This window comes from Nomascus leucogenys, chromosome 15 (genome assembly GCF_006542625.1).
Source record: "Nomascus leucogenys isolate Asia chromosome 15, Asia_NLE_v1, whole genome shotgun sequence".
NCBI classification, from domain to species: Eukaryota; Metazoa; Chordata; class Mammalia; order Primates; family Hylobatidae; genus Nomascus; species Nomascus leucogenys.
In genome coordinates this window covers 31,531,454-31,550,791 of record NC_044395.1, presented here as the reverse complement: position 1 = coordinate 31,550,791, position 19,338 = coordinate 31,531,454, and the positions used below count along the sequence as shown (strand labels likewise).

Genomic DNA, 19,338 nt, shown 5'->3' with positions numbered 1-19,338 from the left:
CAACTTCAGCGAAGTCTCAGGATACAAAATTAATGTACAAAAATCACAAGCATTCTTGTACACCAATAACAGATAAACAGAGAGCCAAATCATGAGTGAACTCCCATTCACAATTGCTTCAAAGAGAATAAAATACCTAGGAATCCAACTTACAAGGGATGTGAAGGACCTCTTCAAGGAGAACTACAAACCACTGCTCAATGAAATAAAAGAGGATACAAACAAATGGAAGAACATTCCGTTGTTAAAATTTATGCCTTAAGTCTGTGCTCGGCACAAGTATGATGTTTAATTTTTTCAGAGGACGCTTTTCTTTTCCCCAGATTCCAGGTATATTTGTTGCTTCTTGTGAGCGTGGGCACTTTTTTCTGGTTCATATTTTTACTGATAATATAATTCTTTAAGGGCCCAAGTTTTAGAAAGAAAGAAATCTCATTGTTAATATTTCTCCTTATGTTGGCTCTGGTAGGTTGTGCCCTAGGTTACCATGACTGTTTTCCTCTAAGGCAGCCATAGCTGGTTTTAATGCCACTCTGGTTTTCAATTCCCTCTTTTTTTCTGATGCTTGAGGACTTTTATCCAAGATTTTAGGTATTTGTAGCTGAAAAGTTTTGAAAATTAGTCTGTCATATTCCATTTTGCTAGAACTGAGACACCAATTGCTGATTTTCTATCTTAATTTCCTGCAAGTTGGTAATTGTGTTCCATAGACAAAAAGATTAATAATGATTAAATAAAATGTAGGATCTATTTTATTCATTATTAGTACTAATAAAATGATAATAACTCATGTTTATTGGGCTTTTAGAGTGTGCTAGGTACCATGCTAAGTGCTTCAGATACATTATCTAATCTAATTATTAAAATAATGCAGTGAGGTAGACAGTATTTAATATTATTGTCCCCCTGTTACAGAGAAGGAAACTGAGGTCAAGAGAGATGATGTAATTTGTTTCTGGCTAAGGTCACCTGGCTAGTAAAATAGGAGGGATGGAATTTGTATCCAGTTTCTTGATTCTGGACCTGTGTGGGTTCTTTTTTTCTTTTTTTTGGCACGGAGTTTCACTCTTGTTACCAAGGCTGGAGTGTGCAATGGTGAGATCTTGGCTCACTGCAACCTCCGCCTCCAGAGTTGAAGTGATTCTCCTGCCTTGGCCTCCCGAGTAGTTGGAACTATAGGCGCATGCCATCACATCCAGCTAATTTTTGTATTTTTAGTAGAGACAGATTTTCACCATGTTGGCCAGGCTGGTCTCGAACTCCTGACCTCAGGTGATCCGCCTGCCTTGGCCTCCCAAATTTTTGGGATTACAGGCATGAGCCACCATGCCCGGCCCTGTGTGGGTTCTTAATGCCCATGTAATGAGACTATTCTTGTAAGAAATACTTGTTATCCACCTGCCTATTTTAGGCAATAGGGTTGCAGTGGAGAACAAGGCCTACCCAGTCTCATGGAGAGTAGAGTTAGTATACTATGTGGATTAAAAACATTCTTCCCATAAATGGAAACAAGTTGGTTTATTTCCACAACATTTAAAAGATTAAAACATCAAACCTTATTTTGCATAGGTACCTTGTATTTAAGAGTGGTGTTTTTGATACATCATGTTACAATTATATCTTATCCATTTTCATACTGTATGTCTGACACAGTATTGTTTTACCAGAAAGATGTTTTATTATATTTTAATAAAGACATAATTTTATTTACTCAATTTTGTATGCCCTATATAAACTTCTGGCTCTTATTTAATATGTTCTTAAAAATTGGACCAATTCTTACTTATGGAAAAATAATTAGTTTTCAATTCTTTGTAAATATATTATTTAATTTCAAAGAGTTGAAGTCAAAGAGTATGATCCTCCTAAGACTACCGGCAGCACCTGGTAGAATGTATGCAGCGTATTATTGAATTCACTTCCTACATTCTTCGACTTTGTTTCTTCCTTCTTTCTTTTTATTTTGTCTTTTAGATTGCTCCTGAAAGTCTGAATCTTAATTTCTACCTTATTTTTCTATCTTCCCTTCTTTTTTTCCCTCGTTCCTTTACTGGGAAATTTTTGAGCATAATCTGTGTTCTAGTTTTCTGATAAAATAGACATGACCTTCTCCTTTGATAATTCTCATTCTATGTGATTTGGTGTCTTTTTGATACCTATTTATTGACAGCCTGTTTTTGGTTCTGTTTTTGTTTTACCTGTGAAATATTGGATTATCTGATAGTTTTTTCTGTGTTATCTAACCTCAATTAGTTACTCATGTTTTAACTTTCTAAGTGATAACACATTGAAGGAGTTATTTGTTGTTTGGGCTTATTTGGTATAACTTTTCTTCTTGTGTGGAAAATGAAGAGTTCACTACAGTTTCCTGTTTGATTTAGGGAATTAATCTATCTAGTAAGGAGAAAATAGTTGTCATAATTGCATGTAGTCACCCATATGTTTAAACCTACACAGTGACAAACTGAAGATTGCTAATGCATGGAGTGGATTTGGTGGATAATGACTAATCCAATTTCACAATTGTATTAATGTTTCACCTGGCTAAGTTAGTTTTGTTTTGTTTTTTAATGACATGGGCCCACTGCATAATTGTTAGTGCTTTCTCTAAAAATTGGATCACTTACTCTGACCCCACCCCTGACTTGAAGTGTTTCTAAGATGTAGAAAGCAATCTGAATAGTAATTTCTTACATTGATAAAAGTAGGTCATATGAAGACAGAATAGAGATTTTTGTGTGCCAAATTTTAACGACTATGCTTTTCCAAAGACACAAAATTTTAAAAGGCAAGATAATATCTGTTATTCTTTGCAGGCTGATCAGTTGATGTTCGCTTTGCATTTTGTTCGAGGCATGCATCCTGAACTTTTTCAAGAAAATGTAAGTCAAATTAAAGGAGAGAAATTTTACAGTAACATAGAAATTTGTTAGTGGGTGGATTTATGTTTAGATTAGAAGTTACTTTAGGCTAGAAATTATATATCAACCTATTAATCTTTTACTAAGTTAGAAATGTAGTATAAAATGGTGATTTCTAGTTCGACTTCCCTGTGGATAAGCCTAACATTCCAGAGTGATGGTAAGTCAGGGAAAGAAATCTACCAAGCTACCTACATTTTTCTGAACCCAAGATCACTTACTTAGGGCAACAGAAGAGTCAGCCTTCTTATTTTCCTGGCCTAGGTAGTAGAGCTCATAAATAGAAAAAGTGAGACAATATTGGTACAAAACTACATTATTTATTGCTTCCACTGAACTGTCAAGAGGCAGCAGGTGAGGCATGAGGATGGGCAGTTCTCAGAAGTTTTCCTGAACCGACAGGTTTGTGTTAATCTTTTTATGCATAATCTGTCTTCCTTGTTTATGATCTCATTTCTAGTCTGCCATGTAACCCCTTCTCAAACTTTAAAAGGACCTTCCTTGAGCTGGAGCTAATGAGATCATTTCTTGTCTGCTTACAATTTAAAAAAAGTTATTTGCAAGTAATTTTTCTCATTATGATGCTGTTATCATAAAGTGAGAGTCCAGTAGCCAGGGTGCCAAGGGATGGTATATGGACAGTGCAACTTTGACTTACTTTACTCTACTTGGTCAAATTTTAACTATTTTCTGGTTCCCTTCATTTGAATATTATAGTTAAAATAATGCAGACCATTCACAGTTCTCCGTATGTTCTCCCTTTGTTTTTCTCTGACTCCACATGCACTGGCTAACTTGTATAGTTTCTGCTGAATTTATTAATTTGGTCCCGTTTATTCCAGCTGTTAACTTTGATGTCTTTTCCTCCTCTTATCTAATGTTTTTCACTATGATCAGTATGTTCCATGAAATATATATATTCCTTATTTTTCTCTCCTAAAGTATAAACAAATTGTCATTGGGAAAGGAGAACATTTTTCTCTGACTCACATAACGTAGTAGTAATCATTCATATTTTACTTATTTGTGGCTTCATAATTCTAATAGGAAGAGTGTGTGGCCAGGGTGAGCAAAGGCAGAAAATATGTTGCTTTGGCAGTTTTTCCACATTGCTCTCAAATTTTCATATATTTTGCTTATTTACTGGCCTGTGTGTGACAATAGTATGGTAGTACCTATTATTGTCTAACTTGGGGATGCCATGGGGAAGGCATAGATTTTCTTGGCACTAGATTCTGCAACACTTGATTAATCTTAATTCTATGCCAAAAAAAAAAAAAGGATTAATGGCATCTCCTCCCAATCAGTGAGAAAAAAATGCGTTAATGGAATTACTTTTCTCAATATTTCCTACCAGATACCATTTTTAAATTTTTAGGTGTACCTTACTGCTTACTTATTAGCAACAAATAGCCTGTGGAAAAACAATTAACAGGTAGTGACAAATGTTAATTGAACATGACATTTAAATTTTTAGAAACTGAGACTTATATATATAATGGAGTTATTGTTTTGTTTTAATAAAATTATTCTTAGTAGATTTCATATTAATATTTTATGTTGTCACATTAATTCATTCTTGATAATGTTAACATACTAGAAGAAGTGGTAAGATGGAAATGAGTATCTGCTTAGAAAACTGCATTTTAAGCCATCTTATAGGGAAAGTTAGACAATTTTGTTAACTGGTTATCATTTTTATATTTTTGTGTTCCTATATTTTTATTCAATAGGAATGGGATACATTTACAGGTGTGGTTGTTGGAGACATGTTACGGAAAACTGTAAGTTAAAATAACAAAAGCTATTTTGCTCTTGAAAATATTTCTGGCTTTTTGTTCATGAGGTATAATTTGCTTCAGAGGTATTCTAAATTATTGTTGAAGTTATAAGTTGATTAGAAGAATATATTCTGGCCTCTTAAGTATTTCCTATAAAATATACTTAAGTATATTTGTTTACTTCAAAGACATATATTCTGAGAATAATATGTAATACTAATGAATTAATGCACTTTCTTTTTCTCAGTATATGTATTTTATTCCAAGGATAATTTTATAATCTTTAAGAAAATCAAATTTTATAACTTCAAAATTTTTCTTATATAATTGGAGTTTAAAAATTACATTTTAGAACTTTTAATAATTTCGTTCAAATTTAGCTTTTTTTCTAGTAATTTCCTATTTGAATACATAATGAATAATAGTCTTCCAGCAGTACACCCAAAATATAACACGGAACCTAGAGCATGTCTGAAATGTAAGATATAATTTTGAAAAATGTAACTTTTATGACAGTTCCTCATGACATTTGAGTTTTTCTGAAGTTTCATGAAAGACTAAGCACAGTGAAAAAATGATTGCAACATTTTCCTACATGGTTCTCAGTCCCTTATATTACATAGAATTTTACCATGGTGACTTGTAAAATACATAAAAAAAAAAGAAATAATGCATAGAATGAATTTTTTTTCAAAATAATAAAATAGCTAATCAATTGCTGTTTTTTAAACTCTGAATTTTACCAAGTATACTAAGGAAAATAATTGCTTTTATTAAAGGACTCTCAACAAAAAATACGTGATCAGCTTCCATCTTGGATAGATCAGGAACGAAGCTGGGCCGTGGCAACCTTAAAGGTATTCCTTTTCTACTATGAGACGTTTTAATTTCTTCTATATTTGCATTGTTTCTGTTGATACTTCGTGCTCCTTATTCGTAATCAGTGTTAATATTTTTAATAGGATGTAAGTTTCCCCAGTAAAAAGTTACCAAAGAATTATTGTGATTAGTCCTTTAACCAGTAATTATTAAATCTTTCATTTATGAAATAGCATGCCTTCCAAATACAGTATTTACTTTCTCTCCCTTCCCACCCCAGCCACCATGGTAAGTTAGGCTATGAGAATGGTGACATGGGGGAAGAAAAGTCAGGTTAGAAGCTTAACTCTCAACAATTCTGTGTTCTTCAACTACTCAGGCTAAAATGTTGTTTTTGTGGGGAATGAAAGACAAGTCTATGCATATATGTTTCCATCCTTCCCTTCCTTGCCCTGCTTTTCTTCACAACTGTTATATCATTATAACAGCACATGATAAAACCGGTAAGAATAGCTAGCATTTACTGATGGCTTACTATGTTCAAGGCATTATACAGAATTTTAAAATGTATTATCTCACTAAATATTTTCAATAACATCATGAGGTAGCTATTGTAATTTTCCTTGTGTCACAGATGAGGAAATTAAGGCACAGAGAAATATAGTAACTTGTTTGTGGTCACTTAGGAAGTAGAGCCAGGATTTAAAACTATGTTTCTTGCTGCATAGTCTGGGCTCTTCACCACTACTCTTTACTGCCTTCATTTCATGAATATTGGTTGAGTAAAAGAAATGAAAAAAAAGGGGGGTGGAATTCTGCTATATATCCTCCCATTTTTTTTTTTCATTAATCATTTCTTTGGTGCTTACTACCAGTTGGCATAATGCTAGTGACAGTCTTTACTTGACCAAACTTTAGTCAGGCTCTTGAACCTTCTTCTAGGCCCACCTGTGCACTTCCTTGTAAAAGCTACTTTTAACAGGAACCCTGCAAAGTTGTTTTAGTGAGAATTTCTTAATCTTCCATATCTGGTTACCCTTGATATCTAATCAGATTCCTCACTCCCCACCATTCCCCTAGTGATTCTGATGACTTTGGCCTGCCTTCAGCAAGAATCCCATTAGGTTGGTTTAGCCAGAAATCCCTGTACCCCTGATATTTCCTCTTAGTAATTTTCCATCCACTGACCTCACTTTGCTTGTTGGCTATAAATTTCCACTTGCCCATGCTATATTCAAAACTGAGCCCTTCTCTGTACTTAAGTCTCGTTTCCCCTATTGCTTCCTCTATTGTAATAGTCCTGAAAAAAATCTGTTTTTAATGCTTTAACTACTGACAAGCTCTGGTTTTTTGTTTATACCAGTGGAATGACAGGTGTATATTTTGTAATATTAAGACACTCTGCCATGAGCAAACTTACATTGTAGAGAGCATATCAAATAATTACCTTGTCATAATGGTTGACAGTATACAAGGTAGCCAAATACATGATGATAATATAATGTGTAGCACACCTAAATTAGCAATGATGGGGCCTTGTATACTAAATGTCAATAAACTTAACAGACCACCATCAGGTGTTACTTTAATAGGCTTAGATCATTTATTAAAAAGTAATTAAATTGAAATGTAATTAATTTTCTGCTATTTAATTTTAGTTAAGTTACATAATGAAATTTGGGCAATATAATGGATTATTTTTATATGAATATAGATGTTTGGATAAAGTATTTTATATGCTTGTTTTATGTTCATATTATATGAAGTTCTATGCTGAAGATAGAGATCTTCTAAATTTCTCATTTGTTTTCATTGAAAATTCTTCACTTTTACAGATTTACATTTCTGATCTTACACCCCACTCTTGAAAAATTTGGGAAAAGAGAACACTGTTTGAGGTAGAGAGAATTAATGTGTTTGGGAAAGCCTCTGAAAGATGATATTGTTTAAAGTGAATATTGAACGTGGAGTAGAAATTTGTGAGGTAGCAAAGAGGGTTAGAACATTTAGAGACAAATAGAGGCATTTACAAATAGAGGCATAAACAAATAGGGTTTAGAAAAACATTCTTTGTTTTTGGATTTGATACTGTTTTAGAAAAACAGAGCTCGACAGAATTTAAAACTGTGAAGATAAGTTTTATTGCAATAGGGGAAAAGAGATGTCAGTATAGTACTGGGCTCAATTCTGAATATAGCATGGACAAGTGGGAATTTGTACCCAAGAAGCAGGGTAAGGATTAGTGCTAGGGGTCAGTGAATAGAAAACTATTAAGTGGAAATGTCAGTGGCCAGTGGGGTTTCTGGCTAAACTGATTTAGCTGGTGAAGGCAGATCAAGATGATCAGATACCAAGAGATAACAGGGGTGGGAGAGGAGGAATTTTTCTTTTTTTTTTTTTTTTTTTTTGAGACAGAGTCTTCCTCTGTTACCCAGGCTGGAGTGCAGTGGCGTGATCTCAGCTCACTGCAACTTCTGCCTCCCAAGTTCAAGTGATTCTCCTGCCTCAGCCTCCCGAGTAGCTGTGATTACAGGCGCCCACCACCAGCCTGACTAATTTTTTTTGTATTTTTAGTAGAGATAGGGTTTCACCATGTTGGCCAGGCTGGTGTCAAACTCCTGACCTCAGGTGATCCGCCCGCCTTGGCCTCCCAAAGTGCTGGGATTACAGGTGTGAGCCACCGCGCCGGGCTGAGAGGAGGAATTTGATTGGATATTAAAGGTAGGGATTCTTGCTAAAGTTACTTAGCAAAATTCTTATTAAAATAGGATACTTACGAGGCAGGACACAAAGCCCCTGATTGAGGCCTAGTCAAAGAGAGCTCGGAGGAGCCTGACCAAAGTTTTGACAAAGAGAGTCTTTATCGATATTAATATGAAATTTGACATATTTAACATGACAATCCTTAAAATTTGCATTTGATCTTAATGACAGCATTTGTTTCCTTCACAAGGTTGAGATAGCTAGGTACAAATGTTTTTACATAGAGAAAGATTTAACTCATGAGTACTGATTTAGTACTACTTTGGAAGTGTATTTTAATTCTGGCTTTAATATTAGGTAAGTTTACCACAGTGTTGCCAACCTAGAAATAATTAGACAAGGCAACACAAAGTAGAAAATGAGTAATAAACATCAACTAATAATTGGTTCTCACTTTTAGTTTTTTTAAAAATAAATATATGTGCTTATATTTGCTTATAGCTCAACTGTATATGGCCATTTTTATTTTTTAGATTGCTCTCCCCAGTCTTTATCAGACCCTCTGCTTTGAAGATGCAGCTCTGTGGCGTACTTATTATAATAATTCAATGTGTGAGCAAGAGTTTCCATCTATTCTTGCAAAGAAAGTTTCCTTATTTCAGCAGGTAAAATTTAGTGTTATCTAAATGCAAAAAAGTGTTTAATGTTTCTCTTATTATTCAGAAGCCATTTAAAGGAAAGCAAAGCTTTTAGAGTGTTACTTTACCTTTAGTGGCGTATTTGGGGAAGGGCTTGATGCTTTTGCCACCTTATTGACAATTAAATCACGCCAAAGTTTCTGGGTCTGGTTTCTCTCTCACTGTGGCTTTTTTTATTCCTTTTGCCTCAGACCCCAGGGGGATTTTGTAATAGGAAAAATGTATTTCAGAAAGAAACTAAGGTACAAATTGTACAAGTTTTACAATCATTTCCTAGAGTTATTTTTAAGGAAAAGACCTAATAGTGAGTAACAGGGGATTTTTCCCATTCTATTTTAAAATAGAATGATGAAACCTACTGGCAGGTTCCACTCAAACTTTTTTGCTAGTCAAAAAGCTTAGAGTGGGAGAGCTCTTCAGAAGTTGATGCTCCAGGAAATGACCTTTCCATTCATCTCTTCTCTGGATCTAACCCCTTTGTGTCTCCATATACAGTGAATTCTGTTTCCCCAAGAGTGCTTAAACAAAAAGGAAAATGACTAAGAAAAAATTGATTTGAAAACTTAAACATCTAGGAATATCATAGATATACATGAATCAGTAGTCCCAGCTACTTGGGAAGCTGAGGTGGAAGGATCACATGAGCTCAGGATTCGAGGCAGCAGTGAGATGTGATTGCACCACTGCGCTCCAGCCTGGGTGACTGGGCTAGATGCTATTTCTTTTTTTTTTTTTTAAAGGTAAAAATAGTGATTTGAAAATTTTAGGGAGGATTTCCGGTTTCTGGGCCTCTGTTTGCTGTCAACCGAAATGCCTCATCTACATACCATGATTTTCACCTGCCATTTAGCCTTTTATTAGATCCAGAAGACATTGCTAACCCTATGTTTAAATTTGATGATAGGCTTGAGGAAGTAAATGGATTTCAGTAATATTTTTGATATATACTTGCTATATACCTATTTTGACAGTTTAAAGTATAGTAAATAATAAGGAACAATAAGTGTTCCCATATTTTCTAAACATTTGTTTAATTAGTTAACATTAATTATTGTTCAGTTAAAGTGGTTGCAGCAACTTTATTCTTTACAAATACTCTGCATTTTATTTTAAGATTCTTGTAGTACAGGCGCTAAGACCGGACAGATTGCAAAGTGCCATGGCTCTTTTTGCATGTAAAACTCTGGGTAAGTGTGATGCTCTTCAAGAACTAGATCACTGACCTGAATTATTTGTTTTTAATTTACCCTGCATTTTATGTTAGCCTTAGTTTAGAAATGTTATAATGTCTCTTTTATTCATTCTGTTTATTTATCTTCCGATTTCTACCTGTTTTAGAAAAATAATTCTCGGCTGGGCATGGTGGCTCACCCTGTAACTGCCCAACAGGTTCACCTTGCCTGCTGCCTAGACAGAGCTGATTTAGCAAGACAGGAGAATTGCCATGGAGAAAGAGTAATTCACACAGAGCCGGCTGTCCGGGAGACCGGAGTTTTATTATTACTCAAATCAGTCTCCCTGAGCATTGGGGGCTGGAGTTTTTAAAGATGATTTGGTGGGTAGGGGCTTGAGAAGTGGGGAGTGCTGACTGGTCAGGTTGGGGATGAAATCATAGGTGGTTTCAAATGAGGTTTCTTGCTGTCTTCTGTTTCTAGGTGGGATCACAGAAATGGTTAGGTTTTACAGTAGTGACGTTATCCCCAGGAGCCATTTGGAGACGTTCAGACTCTTGCAGCCGAAAGCCTTCCTTAAGGCTGCGTTACTCTGAAACCATAATTTCTGATTTTGTAGCTAATTTGTTAGTCTGCAAAGGCAGACTAGCCCCCAGGCAAGAAGGGGGTCTTTTTGAAAAAGGGCTATTATCAATTTTGTTTCAGAGTCAAATCGAAACCACCTTTGCAAAAATTAAAACTGAGGAAATTATGACAGTGAAAGAACTCAGGCCAAACTGACTCCATCTTGCTTCTAACCTTTAAGCTATCCTTGTTCATTCTTGGGCACAGGCAGAACTAACCTTGGGAAGGAATTTAGTTTATGGTTTGACTCTGAAACAATATTGATAATAGCCCTTTCCCAAAAAGACCCACTTCTTTTTTTTTTTTTTTTTTTTTTTTTAAGAAAATCAACAATACCGTTTAATGTACAGCAAATCCTCACTCACTGTCGGTAGGTTCTTGGAAGACCCACTTCTTGCTTGGGGATAAGTCTGCCTTTGTAGGACGAATAGGTTCACTATGAGATTAGAAATTATGGTTTAGGTACTGGGTGTGGTGGCTCACGCCTGTAATCCCAGCACTTTGGGAGGCCAAAACGGGCAGATCACTTGAGGTCAGGAGTTCGAGACCATCCTGCCCTACATGGTGAAACCCCGTCTCTACTTAAAAAAAAAAAAAAAAAGAAAAGAAAAGAAAGTAAAAGAAAAATTAGCCAGGCATGGTGGCGAGTGCCTGTAATTACAGCTCCTTGGGAGGCTGACGCAGGAGAAGTGCTGGAACCCAGGAGGTGGAGGTTGCAATGAGGAGATATCATACCACTGCACTCCAGCCTGGGCAACAAAGCGAGACACAATCTCAAAAAAAAAAAAAAAAAAAAAAAAAAAAAAGAAAAGAAAGAAGTTATGGTTTAGGGGTCATGCAGCCTCGAGCTGCAAGAGTCTGAACGTCTTCAAATGGCTCCTGGGTATAACATCACTATTGTAAAACCTAAGATCAGTAGTTGAGATATTTTGCAGACCCTGCACTAGATGGATCAGCTGACACAACCTAGTCCGGTAATCTGGCTCAACCAATTCTGTGATCCCACCCAGGAATAGAAGACAGCAAGAAAACCTCACTTCACCCCCACTGTGATTCCATCTCCAACGTGACCAATCAGCACTCCCCACTTCCTAAGCCCCTACTCACCAAATCATCTTTAAAAACTCCGATCCCGAATGCTCAGGGAGGCTGATTGGAGTAATAATAAAACTCCAGTCTCCTGCACAGCTGGCTCTGTCTTGGTAAATCAACTCTGTCTAGGCAATGGGCAAGGTGAACCCACTGGGCACTAAAAAACCATAAACTAAATTCCTTCCCAAGGATAGTTCAGCCTGCATGCAGGAATGAACAAGGTCAGCTTAAAGGCTAGAAGCAAGATGTAGTCAGTTAGGTCTGATCTCTTCCACTGTCATAATTTCCTCAATTATAATATTTGCAAAGGTGGTTTCAGTACCTGTAATCCCAGCACATTTGGAGGCTGATGGGGGAGGATTGCTTGAGCCCAGTAGTTTGAGACCAGCCTGGGCAGCATAGTGAGACCTTGTCTTTAGTAAATATTAAAAAATGAGCCAGGCATGGTGGCATGTGCCTGTAGTTCCAGCTACTCAGGAGGCTGAAGTGGGAGGATTTCTTGAACTCAGGAGTTCAAGGTTTCACTGAGCAGTGATTCTGTCACCACACCCCAGCGTGAACAGCAGAGCAAGACCTTGTCTCAAAGAAAAAAAGAAAAATGATTCTCTTTGTTGGATATAACCCATATATAATGTCGAATTAAATTTGACATCCTATATTTAGTAACGGTATTTGGACTAGAGTGTTCTTCAATCCATTATGATTGCTGTCCTTACAAGAAGACATCCATGTAAAGAGAGACACACAAGGAGAGTATAATGTGATTATGAAGGCACAGATTCAAGTTGTGCAACTGCAAGCCAAGGAACACTGAAGATTTCTAGGCAACCACGAGAACCTAGGAAGACATACGGATGTGTTCTTGTAGGGACACCAGTCATGTTGGATTGAGGCACACTCTTGTCCAGTATGACCTCATTTGAAGCTAACATTCTATTTGCAATGGCCCTATTTTCAAAAAGGTGAACCTTTTGAGGGACAGGGGTTAGACTTCAACATATCTTTTTTTTTTTTGGGTTGGGGGGAGACACAATTTAACCCATAACACCTACCAACCAAGCTTTTCACATAATGCCTATCTTCTGCCTCACCCATACACACACAAATATTTTGAGTCACTTTTTAGACTGGTCACCTGGTTGGTTAATGATGAGTATATGGAAATAAGTCTGGATATGTTCTGTGCTTTTGCTTACTTATGCAGTGGGAGGAAATGTCACTATTTATTCACCTCTGATAGAATGTTTATGTACCAGATAACTTTTACTCGTGTTTGGCAGAGTAATTTTCCACCTTTCTTTTGGTTGCAAGTGATAGATACCCATATTAAACTCGCTTAAATGAATAAAGGGAATTTATTAGCTTAGGTATTCAGTACTCAGGAAAGAAGAGCTAGGGCTGGCCTTTGGGTTAACTGGACTTAGACGACATCATGACTCAGACAATATCAGGAAACTCTGTCTTTGTCTCAGCCTTGCAGTTTGTCTCTGTGTTTCTCTGCCCCGCTACTCCCATCTCTCTGTTTCTCCCTTTTTCTTTGTGTCTTTATCTCTCTCTTCCTCTCTTGTTGCTTTTAGACTCTCATTTTAATTTCTGCTTGTGTGTTGTCCTTAGTCTCAAGGGTTCATAATATTCTGGTTGATAAGACCGCTAACTTGCTGAGTTATATTTTAAAGCTTATGATGAAAGGAGAAAGATAACTTTTCCTTCCCAACTTCACCATCAAAAATCCTAGAGAAGGACTCTGATTTGCTCAATTTAGGTTACATATCCACCTCTGCAACTAATCACATCAGAAATGTATGGAATTACATTTCTCCAAAAGCAGCCATGGATTGGGGAGTGGTTATTACCAGAAGTGAAGGAGGGGATGCTGGTACAAAACAATAGATATGCATGATAATCAGGCTACATATAACCTGTTTTAATTTTTATATTTATTGATAGTTTGATAGCTGACCTATTAATTTGTAAAGTGCAGCTGGGCATGGTGGCTCACACCTATAATTCCAGCACTTTGGGAGGCCAAGGTGGGCAGATCACCTGAGGTCAGGAGTTTGAGACCAGCCTGGACAACATGGTGAAACCCCGTTGCTACTAAAAATACAAAAATTATCTGGTGTGGTGGCAGGCGCCTGTAATCCCAGCTACTCAGGAGGCTGAGGTGGGACAATTGCTTGAGCCCACAAGGCGAAGGGTTGCTGTGAGCTGAGATCGTGTCACTGCACTCCAGCCTGGGCTACAGAGCAAGCCTCCGTCTCAATAACTAACTAACTAACTAAATAAATAAATAAATAATTTTTTAAAGTGCATTTTGGGAGTCTAACTCCTTTAAGAGTTGTAAGTATATAATTTGATTCTGTAGCTGTTGGTGGAAATGTTCTGTAAATGTCTGTTAGGTCTATTTGGTCTATAGTACAGATTAAGTCTAATGTTTCTTTGTTGATTTTCTATCTGGATGATCTGTCTAATGCTTATAGTGGAGTGTTGAAGTGCCCTACTATTATTGTATTAGAGTCTATCTCTCTCTTTAGCTCTAATAATATTTACTTTATATCTGGATACTCCAGTGTTGGGTGTATAGATACTTACAATTCTTAAATTGTCCTGCTGAACTGACTTCTTTATCATTATACAATGACCTTTTTGGTCTCTTTCTATACTTTTTGTCTTGAAATCTCTTTTATCTGATGTAAGTGTAGCTACTCCTACTCTTTTTTTGGTTTCCATTTGCATGGAATATTTTTTTCCATCTCTTCATTTTCAGTCTATATGAGTCTTTATATGTGAACTGAGTTTCTTGTAGGCAGCATATAGTTGGGTCTTAATTTTAATCTATTCAACCACTGTTTCTATTTTACTTGGAGAATTTAGTCCATTTATATTCAGAGTTATTACTGATAGGAAAGGACTCTGGCTATTTTAGGAAAGGACTAACTATGGCTATTTTGTTATTTGTTTTCTGGTTGTTTTGTTAGTGTCTTCTTCTTCTTTTCTTTTTTTCCTTTCTTCCTGTCTTCCTTTGTGTATAAGTGATCTTCTCTGGTAGTATATTTTAACTTCTTGCTTTTTTGTGTGTGTGTATCCATTATAAGTTTTTCCTTTGTGATTACTATGAGGCATGAAGAACACATAACCAGTGGATTTTAAACTGATGACAACTTAACTCTGATAACAAAGAAAAGAAAATAAAAACAAACCAAGCAAAAAGAAATAATTTACACTTAAACTCAATTCCCCTTCCCCGATTTTGGGGATTTTTTTGGTCTCAATTTATATCTTCCTATATTGTCTATCTCTTAATTTATTGTAGTTATTATTTTTGATAGGTATCTTTCAGACTTCATAATAAAGATACGAGTGGTGATATACTTTGAATATACGTCCCTAGCAAATCTCACGTTGAATTGTAATCCCCAGTGTTGGAGGTGGGGCCTGGTGGGAGGTATTTGAGTCATGGGGGCAGATCCCTTGTGGCTTGGTGCTGTCCTCACAATAGTGAGTGAGTTCTCTCAAGACCTGGTTGTTTAAGCATGTGGCACCACCCTCCCTACTCTCTCTTGCTCCTGCTTTTGCCATGTAACATGCAAGCTGCTGTTCTCACCATGTGAGATGCCTGCTTCTCCTTTGCCTTCTGCCATCAGTGACAGCTCTCTTGAGGCCCCCACAGAAGCCTAGCAGGTGCTGGTACCATACTGGCAGAATCATGAGTCAATCAAATCTCTTGTCTTTTTAAATTAGCCCATCTCAGGTATTTCTTTATAGCAACACAAGAATGCCTAACACAAGTGACTTACACACCACAATTACAGTGTTAGCATTTTCTGTATTTGTCTGTATACTTACTTTTACCAGTGACTTTTATACCTTCAGATGATTTCTTGTTGCTTGAGAATCCTTTTCTTTTAAATTGAAGAATTCCCTTTATAGTTCTGGTGTTGGTGACATGTTTTAGCTTTTGTTTGCCTGGGAAAGTTTTCATTTCTTTTTTATGTTTGAAGAATGATGTTGCTGGATATAATATTCTAAGTTGGAAGCTTTTTTTTTTGCCTTTAGCACTCTGAATATGTCATCCCCCTCCCTCCTGGCATATGAAGGTTCCACTGAGAAATGTGCTGCTGACATATGGAGCTTCTTTATATGTTATCTGCTTCTTTTGTCTTGCTGCTTTTAGAATCTTTTCTTTGTCTTTGGCCTTTAAGAGTGATTATTATATGCCTTGAAGAAGTCTTATTTAGATAAATCTGTTAGTGATTTTGACTGTCTTGTACCTGGATGTTCTTATCTTTCTCTATGCTAGGCAAGTTCTCTGTTATTATTTCTTTGAATAAACTTTATATCCTGATCTCTTTCTTCACATCTTCTTCAAGGCCAATAACTTATAGATTTGTCCTTTTGAAGTTATTTTTTAGATCTTGTAGGCATACTTCATCCTTTTTATTCTTCTTTCTTTTTTCTCCTCTGTATTTTCATGTTTTCAAACTCACTATTTATTCTTCTGCTTGATAAATTCTGCTATTGAGACACTGATGCATTTTTCAGTTAATTGTATTTTTCAGCTCTAGGAATTGATTGTTTTTATAAAATTATTTGAATCTCTTTATTAAATTTCTCTGATATAGGCCAGGCACAGTGGCTCACACCTGTAATCTCAGCACTTTGGGAGGCTGAGTTGGGTGGATCACTTGAGGTCAGGAATTCAACACCAGCCTGGCCGACATGGTAAAACCCCATCTCTACTAAAAATACAAAAATTAGCCAGGCATGGTTTTAGGCACCTGTAATCCCAGCTACTTGGGATGCTGAGGCAGGAGAATTGCTTGAATTCTGGGAGAGGCAGCGGTTGCACTGAGCCGAGATTACACCACTGCATTCCAGCCTGGGCTAGTGAGAGTGTCTCAAAAAATTTTTTTCTCTTATATAATTCTGATTCATTCTCTGTGTTATCTTAAAGTTAATTGCATTTCCTCAAGACAGCTATTTTGAATTTCTTGTCGGAGAGGTTACATATCTCTGTTACTTCAAGATTGGTGACTGGTGCCTTATTTAGTTCATTTGCTGAGGTCATGTTTTCTTGGATGTTTCTGATGCTTGTGGACCTTCATCATTGTCTGGACATTGAAGAGTTAGATATTTATTCCAGTCTTCAGAGTCTGTACTTGTTTTTACCTACTTTTCTTGAGAGGGCTTTCTAGGAATCCAAAGGAGACTGAGTGTTGTTACCTAAGCCTGTTTTCACTAAAGCTGTTTTAGCACTATTGGGAACCCTAAGCCCAAGAAATCTATGACTCTTGCAGACTCCTAGAAACACAGCCTTGGTGGACTTGAGGAAGATAAGGGAGAATTCTCTGGGTTCCTAGACAAAATCTTTTGCTCTCTTTCCTCTCTGTTCCCCAAGCAAAAGGATTCTTTCTCTATGCTGGGTTGCCCCGAGTTTAGGGAGAGGTGATATGGGCTCTGCCTTGACCACCACAGCTGGCACCATGCTGAGTCATACCTGAAGCCTCAAGCCTTCCACACCAGCACAGTACTGAGGCTTGCCCAAGGCCTGTGACCACTACTGCTTGGCTGTCACTGATGTTCATTCAAGGCCTGAGGCTACTTTAGTCAGCAGGTTATAAGCCAGCAGATTCCCTTCTGGCCCAGAATGGATCTTGAAACATCAACTAAGGAGCAAAGGCCTGGAATCATAGACTTCAGGAATCTTCCTGGTGCTTTATTTTCCTGTGACTGGGCTTCTGTCCAGTTTGCAAGACATAATCCTCTGTACTCTTCTCTTGCCTTCCTCCAAAGAGTAGGAACGTGTCCCTGTGCTGCATTGCCTGGAGTTGAGGGAGTGGTGATGCAAGTACTCTTGTGAGCTGCTACAATTGGTATTCAACTGGGTCACACTGCAAGCCCACTACTATGGACACCAGAATAGCACCAGGGCTTGCCCAAGGACTGCAGTCACTGTGTCCTGACTGCCACTCAGATTTATTTGGGCCCTCAGGCCATTTAATTAGCTAGTGGTGAAGATGACTGGGACTTGATTTCCTCCTTCTGAAGCAGAGGACTTCCCTCTGGCCCAGGGCTGCTTTATATGCTCCTTCCATGGGCACTGGTAGAATTCTGCCTGGTAATGAGGAGGAAATTAAAGAAAGAAAAAGAAAAAGAAATAAGCTTTCATGTATTAGGCTGACTTATCCTAGAAGCAGCAACAGGCACAGCCCAGACCCAGGAAAAGCCTAGATAAACAACTATCTGCAAAGCTAGGACACAAAGGAATGTTCTCTGGAGAATCTCCCAGCCCTCCCTCAACATAGGGAGGAGAAAAACAAATTTTTCTTTCTCTTATGATATGAGTTTATAGATTACTGTTCTTTGTAACTAATAACTTCAAGTATTCTGTTTTATCTAAATGGTACAATGAAGGTAATGAGCCATCTGAGAAGGCCTGAGTTACAGCCACCTGGGCACCATAGTGAAGGTTATGAAATAAGCTCATGCAAGACACTAGAGCAAAACCTAGATAACAGCCATCTGGGCTGAATAGCAAGGGTCATGTGTAATTCTGAGTTATGCACCTGTCACAATTTGATTGACTGCCTTTGTTCTGCCTCTGTATGCTTGCTTTCACACTACTGTAATCCTGCTTCAAGTTAGCTCCCTCCCTTTTTGAAGGGTGTATAAGGGCCAAGAGCTGTCTTTGTTCTGGGCCCAGTCTCAGGATGTTAATCCACTGGATCTGAGTGCCCTCAATAAAATCCTCCTGCTTTACTCCAAGGTCTCTCTGGTCCTCCTGATTCCTGCAGCAATATTGTGTTCCACTCAGTGACAGGACCACACTGAGTTCCAATGCAAAGTCACACTCACTTCACTTTCCTCCCCTACGCACACAGATTCTCTCTGTGCTGTGCTGCCTGTGGTTGGGGTATGGGTGGTATAGGCAATCCAAGACTGTTCTTCTCACTCTCTTCAATGCCTCTTTCCTTGTGAGTCTATTGAAATCAGCTGCTGTGATCACTCACTAGATTTTTTGGTTTGTATGAAGGTGTTTTCTTGCGTGGATGGTTGTTCAGTTTGATGTTCCTGCAGGGGACAATTGCTGGAGGATTCTATTTGGCCGTCTTGCTCTGCCTCCTTCTTAACTGTTGATTCTAAAGACTGAAATAGTTGGAAAAAAAGATGCTGGTGTCCATGTTTGGAAATGCTTTTGAATATACTTTATCTTGTTACTGGAAAAATTAACATGTTCCCAAATTTGGATACACATGGTGAGTAATAACTGTATAATACACATCTAAGAATATGGAAAACAGTTGTCCCTGTATTTAGCACTAAAATTAGTTGATTGAAGTAGCCTTTTACTAGCATTTTTGAGAAAATAGAAGCAATAAGACAAAAATTCTTCATTTCCCATCAACACATCTACCATTTGCCTTAGTACTCATACTCATTCTGCTTTCCTTTCTATACTATGAATGAATGTCTTTGCTGTAATCAAAGGTCAACTCATTTACTATTTTCTTCTTCATTTCTGCCATTA

The 19,338-nt window shown here is 37.3% G+C and overlaps 1 protein-coding gene across 3 annotated transcripts in view; it reads left to right on the top strand.

The window, feature by feature from the left end:
* Nucleotides 1–19,338, top strand: part of DYNC2H1 (dynein cytoplasmic 2 heavy chain 1) — a 380,957-nt gene that overhangs the window by 186,207 nt on the left and 175,412 nt on the right. For all 3 annotated transcript variants that reach the window (XM_030828784.1, XM_030828782.1, XM_030828783.1), the window contains 5 exons: nucleotides 2,817–2,882; nucleotides 4,655–4,705; nucleotides 5,482–5,559; nucleotides 8,758–8,889; nucleotides 10,037–10,109. In XM_030828784.1, coding sequence (XP_030684644.1) covers nucleotides 2,817–2,882; nucleotides 4,655–4,705; nucleotides 5,482–5,559; nucleotides 8,758–8,889; nucleotides 10,037–10,109 — 400 coding nt within the window. The remainder of the gene's footprint in view (nucleotides 1–2,816; nucleotides 2,883–4,654; nucleotides 4,706–5,481; nucleotides 5,560–8,757; nucleotides 8,890–10,036; nucleotides 10,110–19,338) is intronic.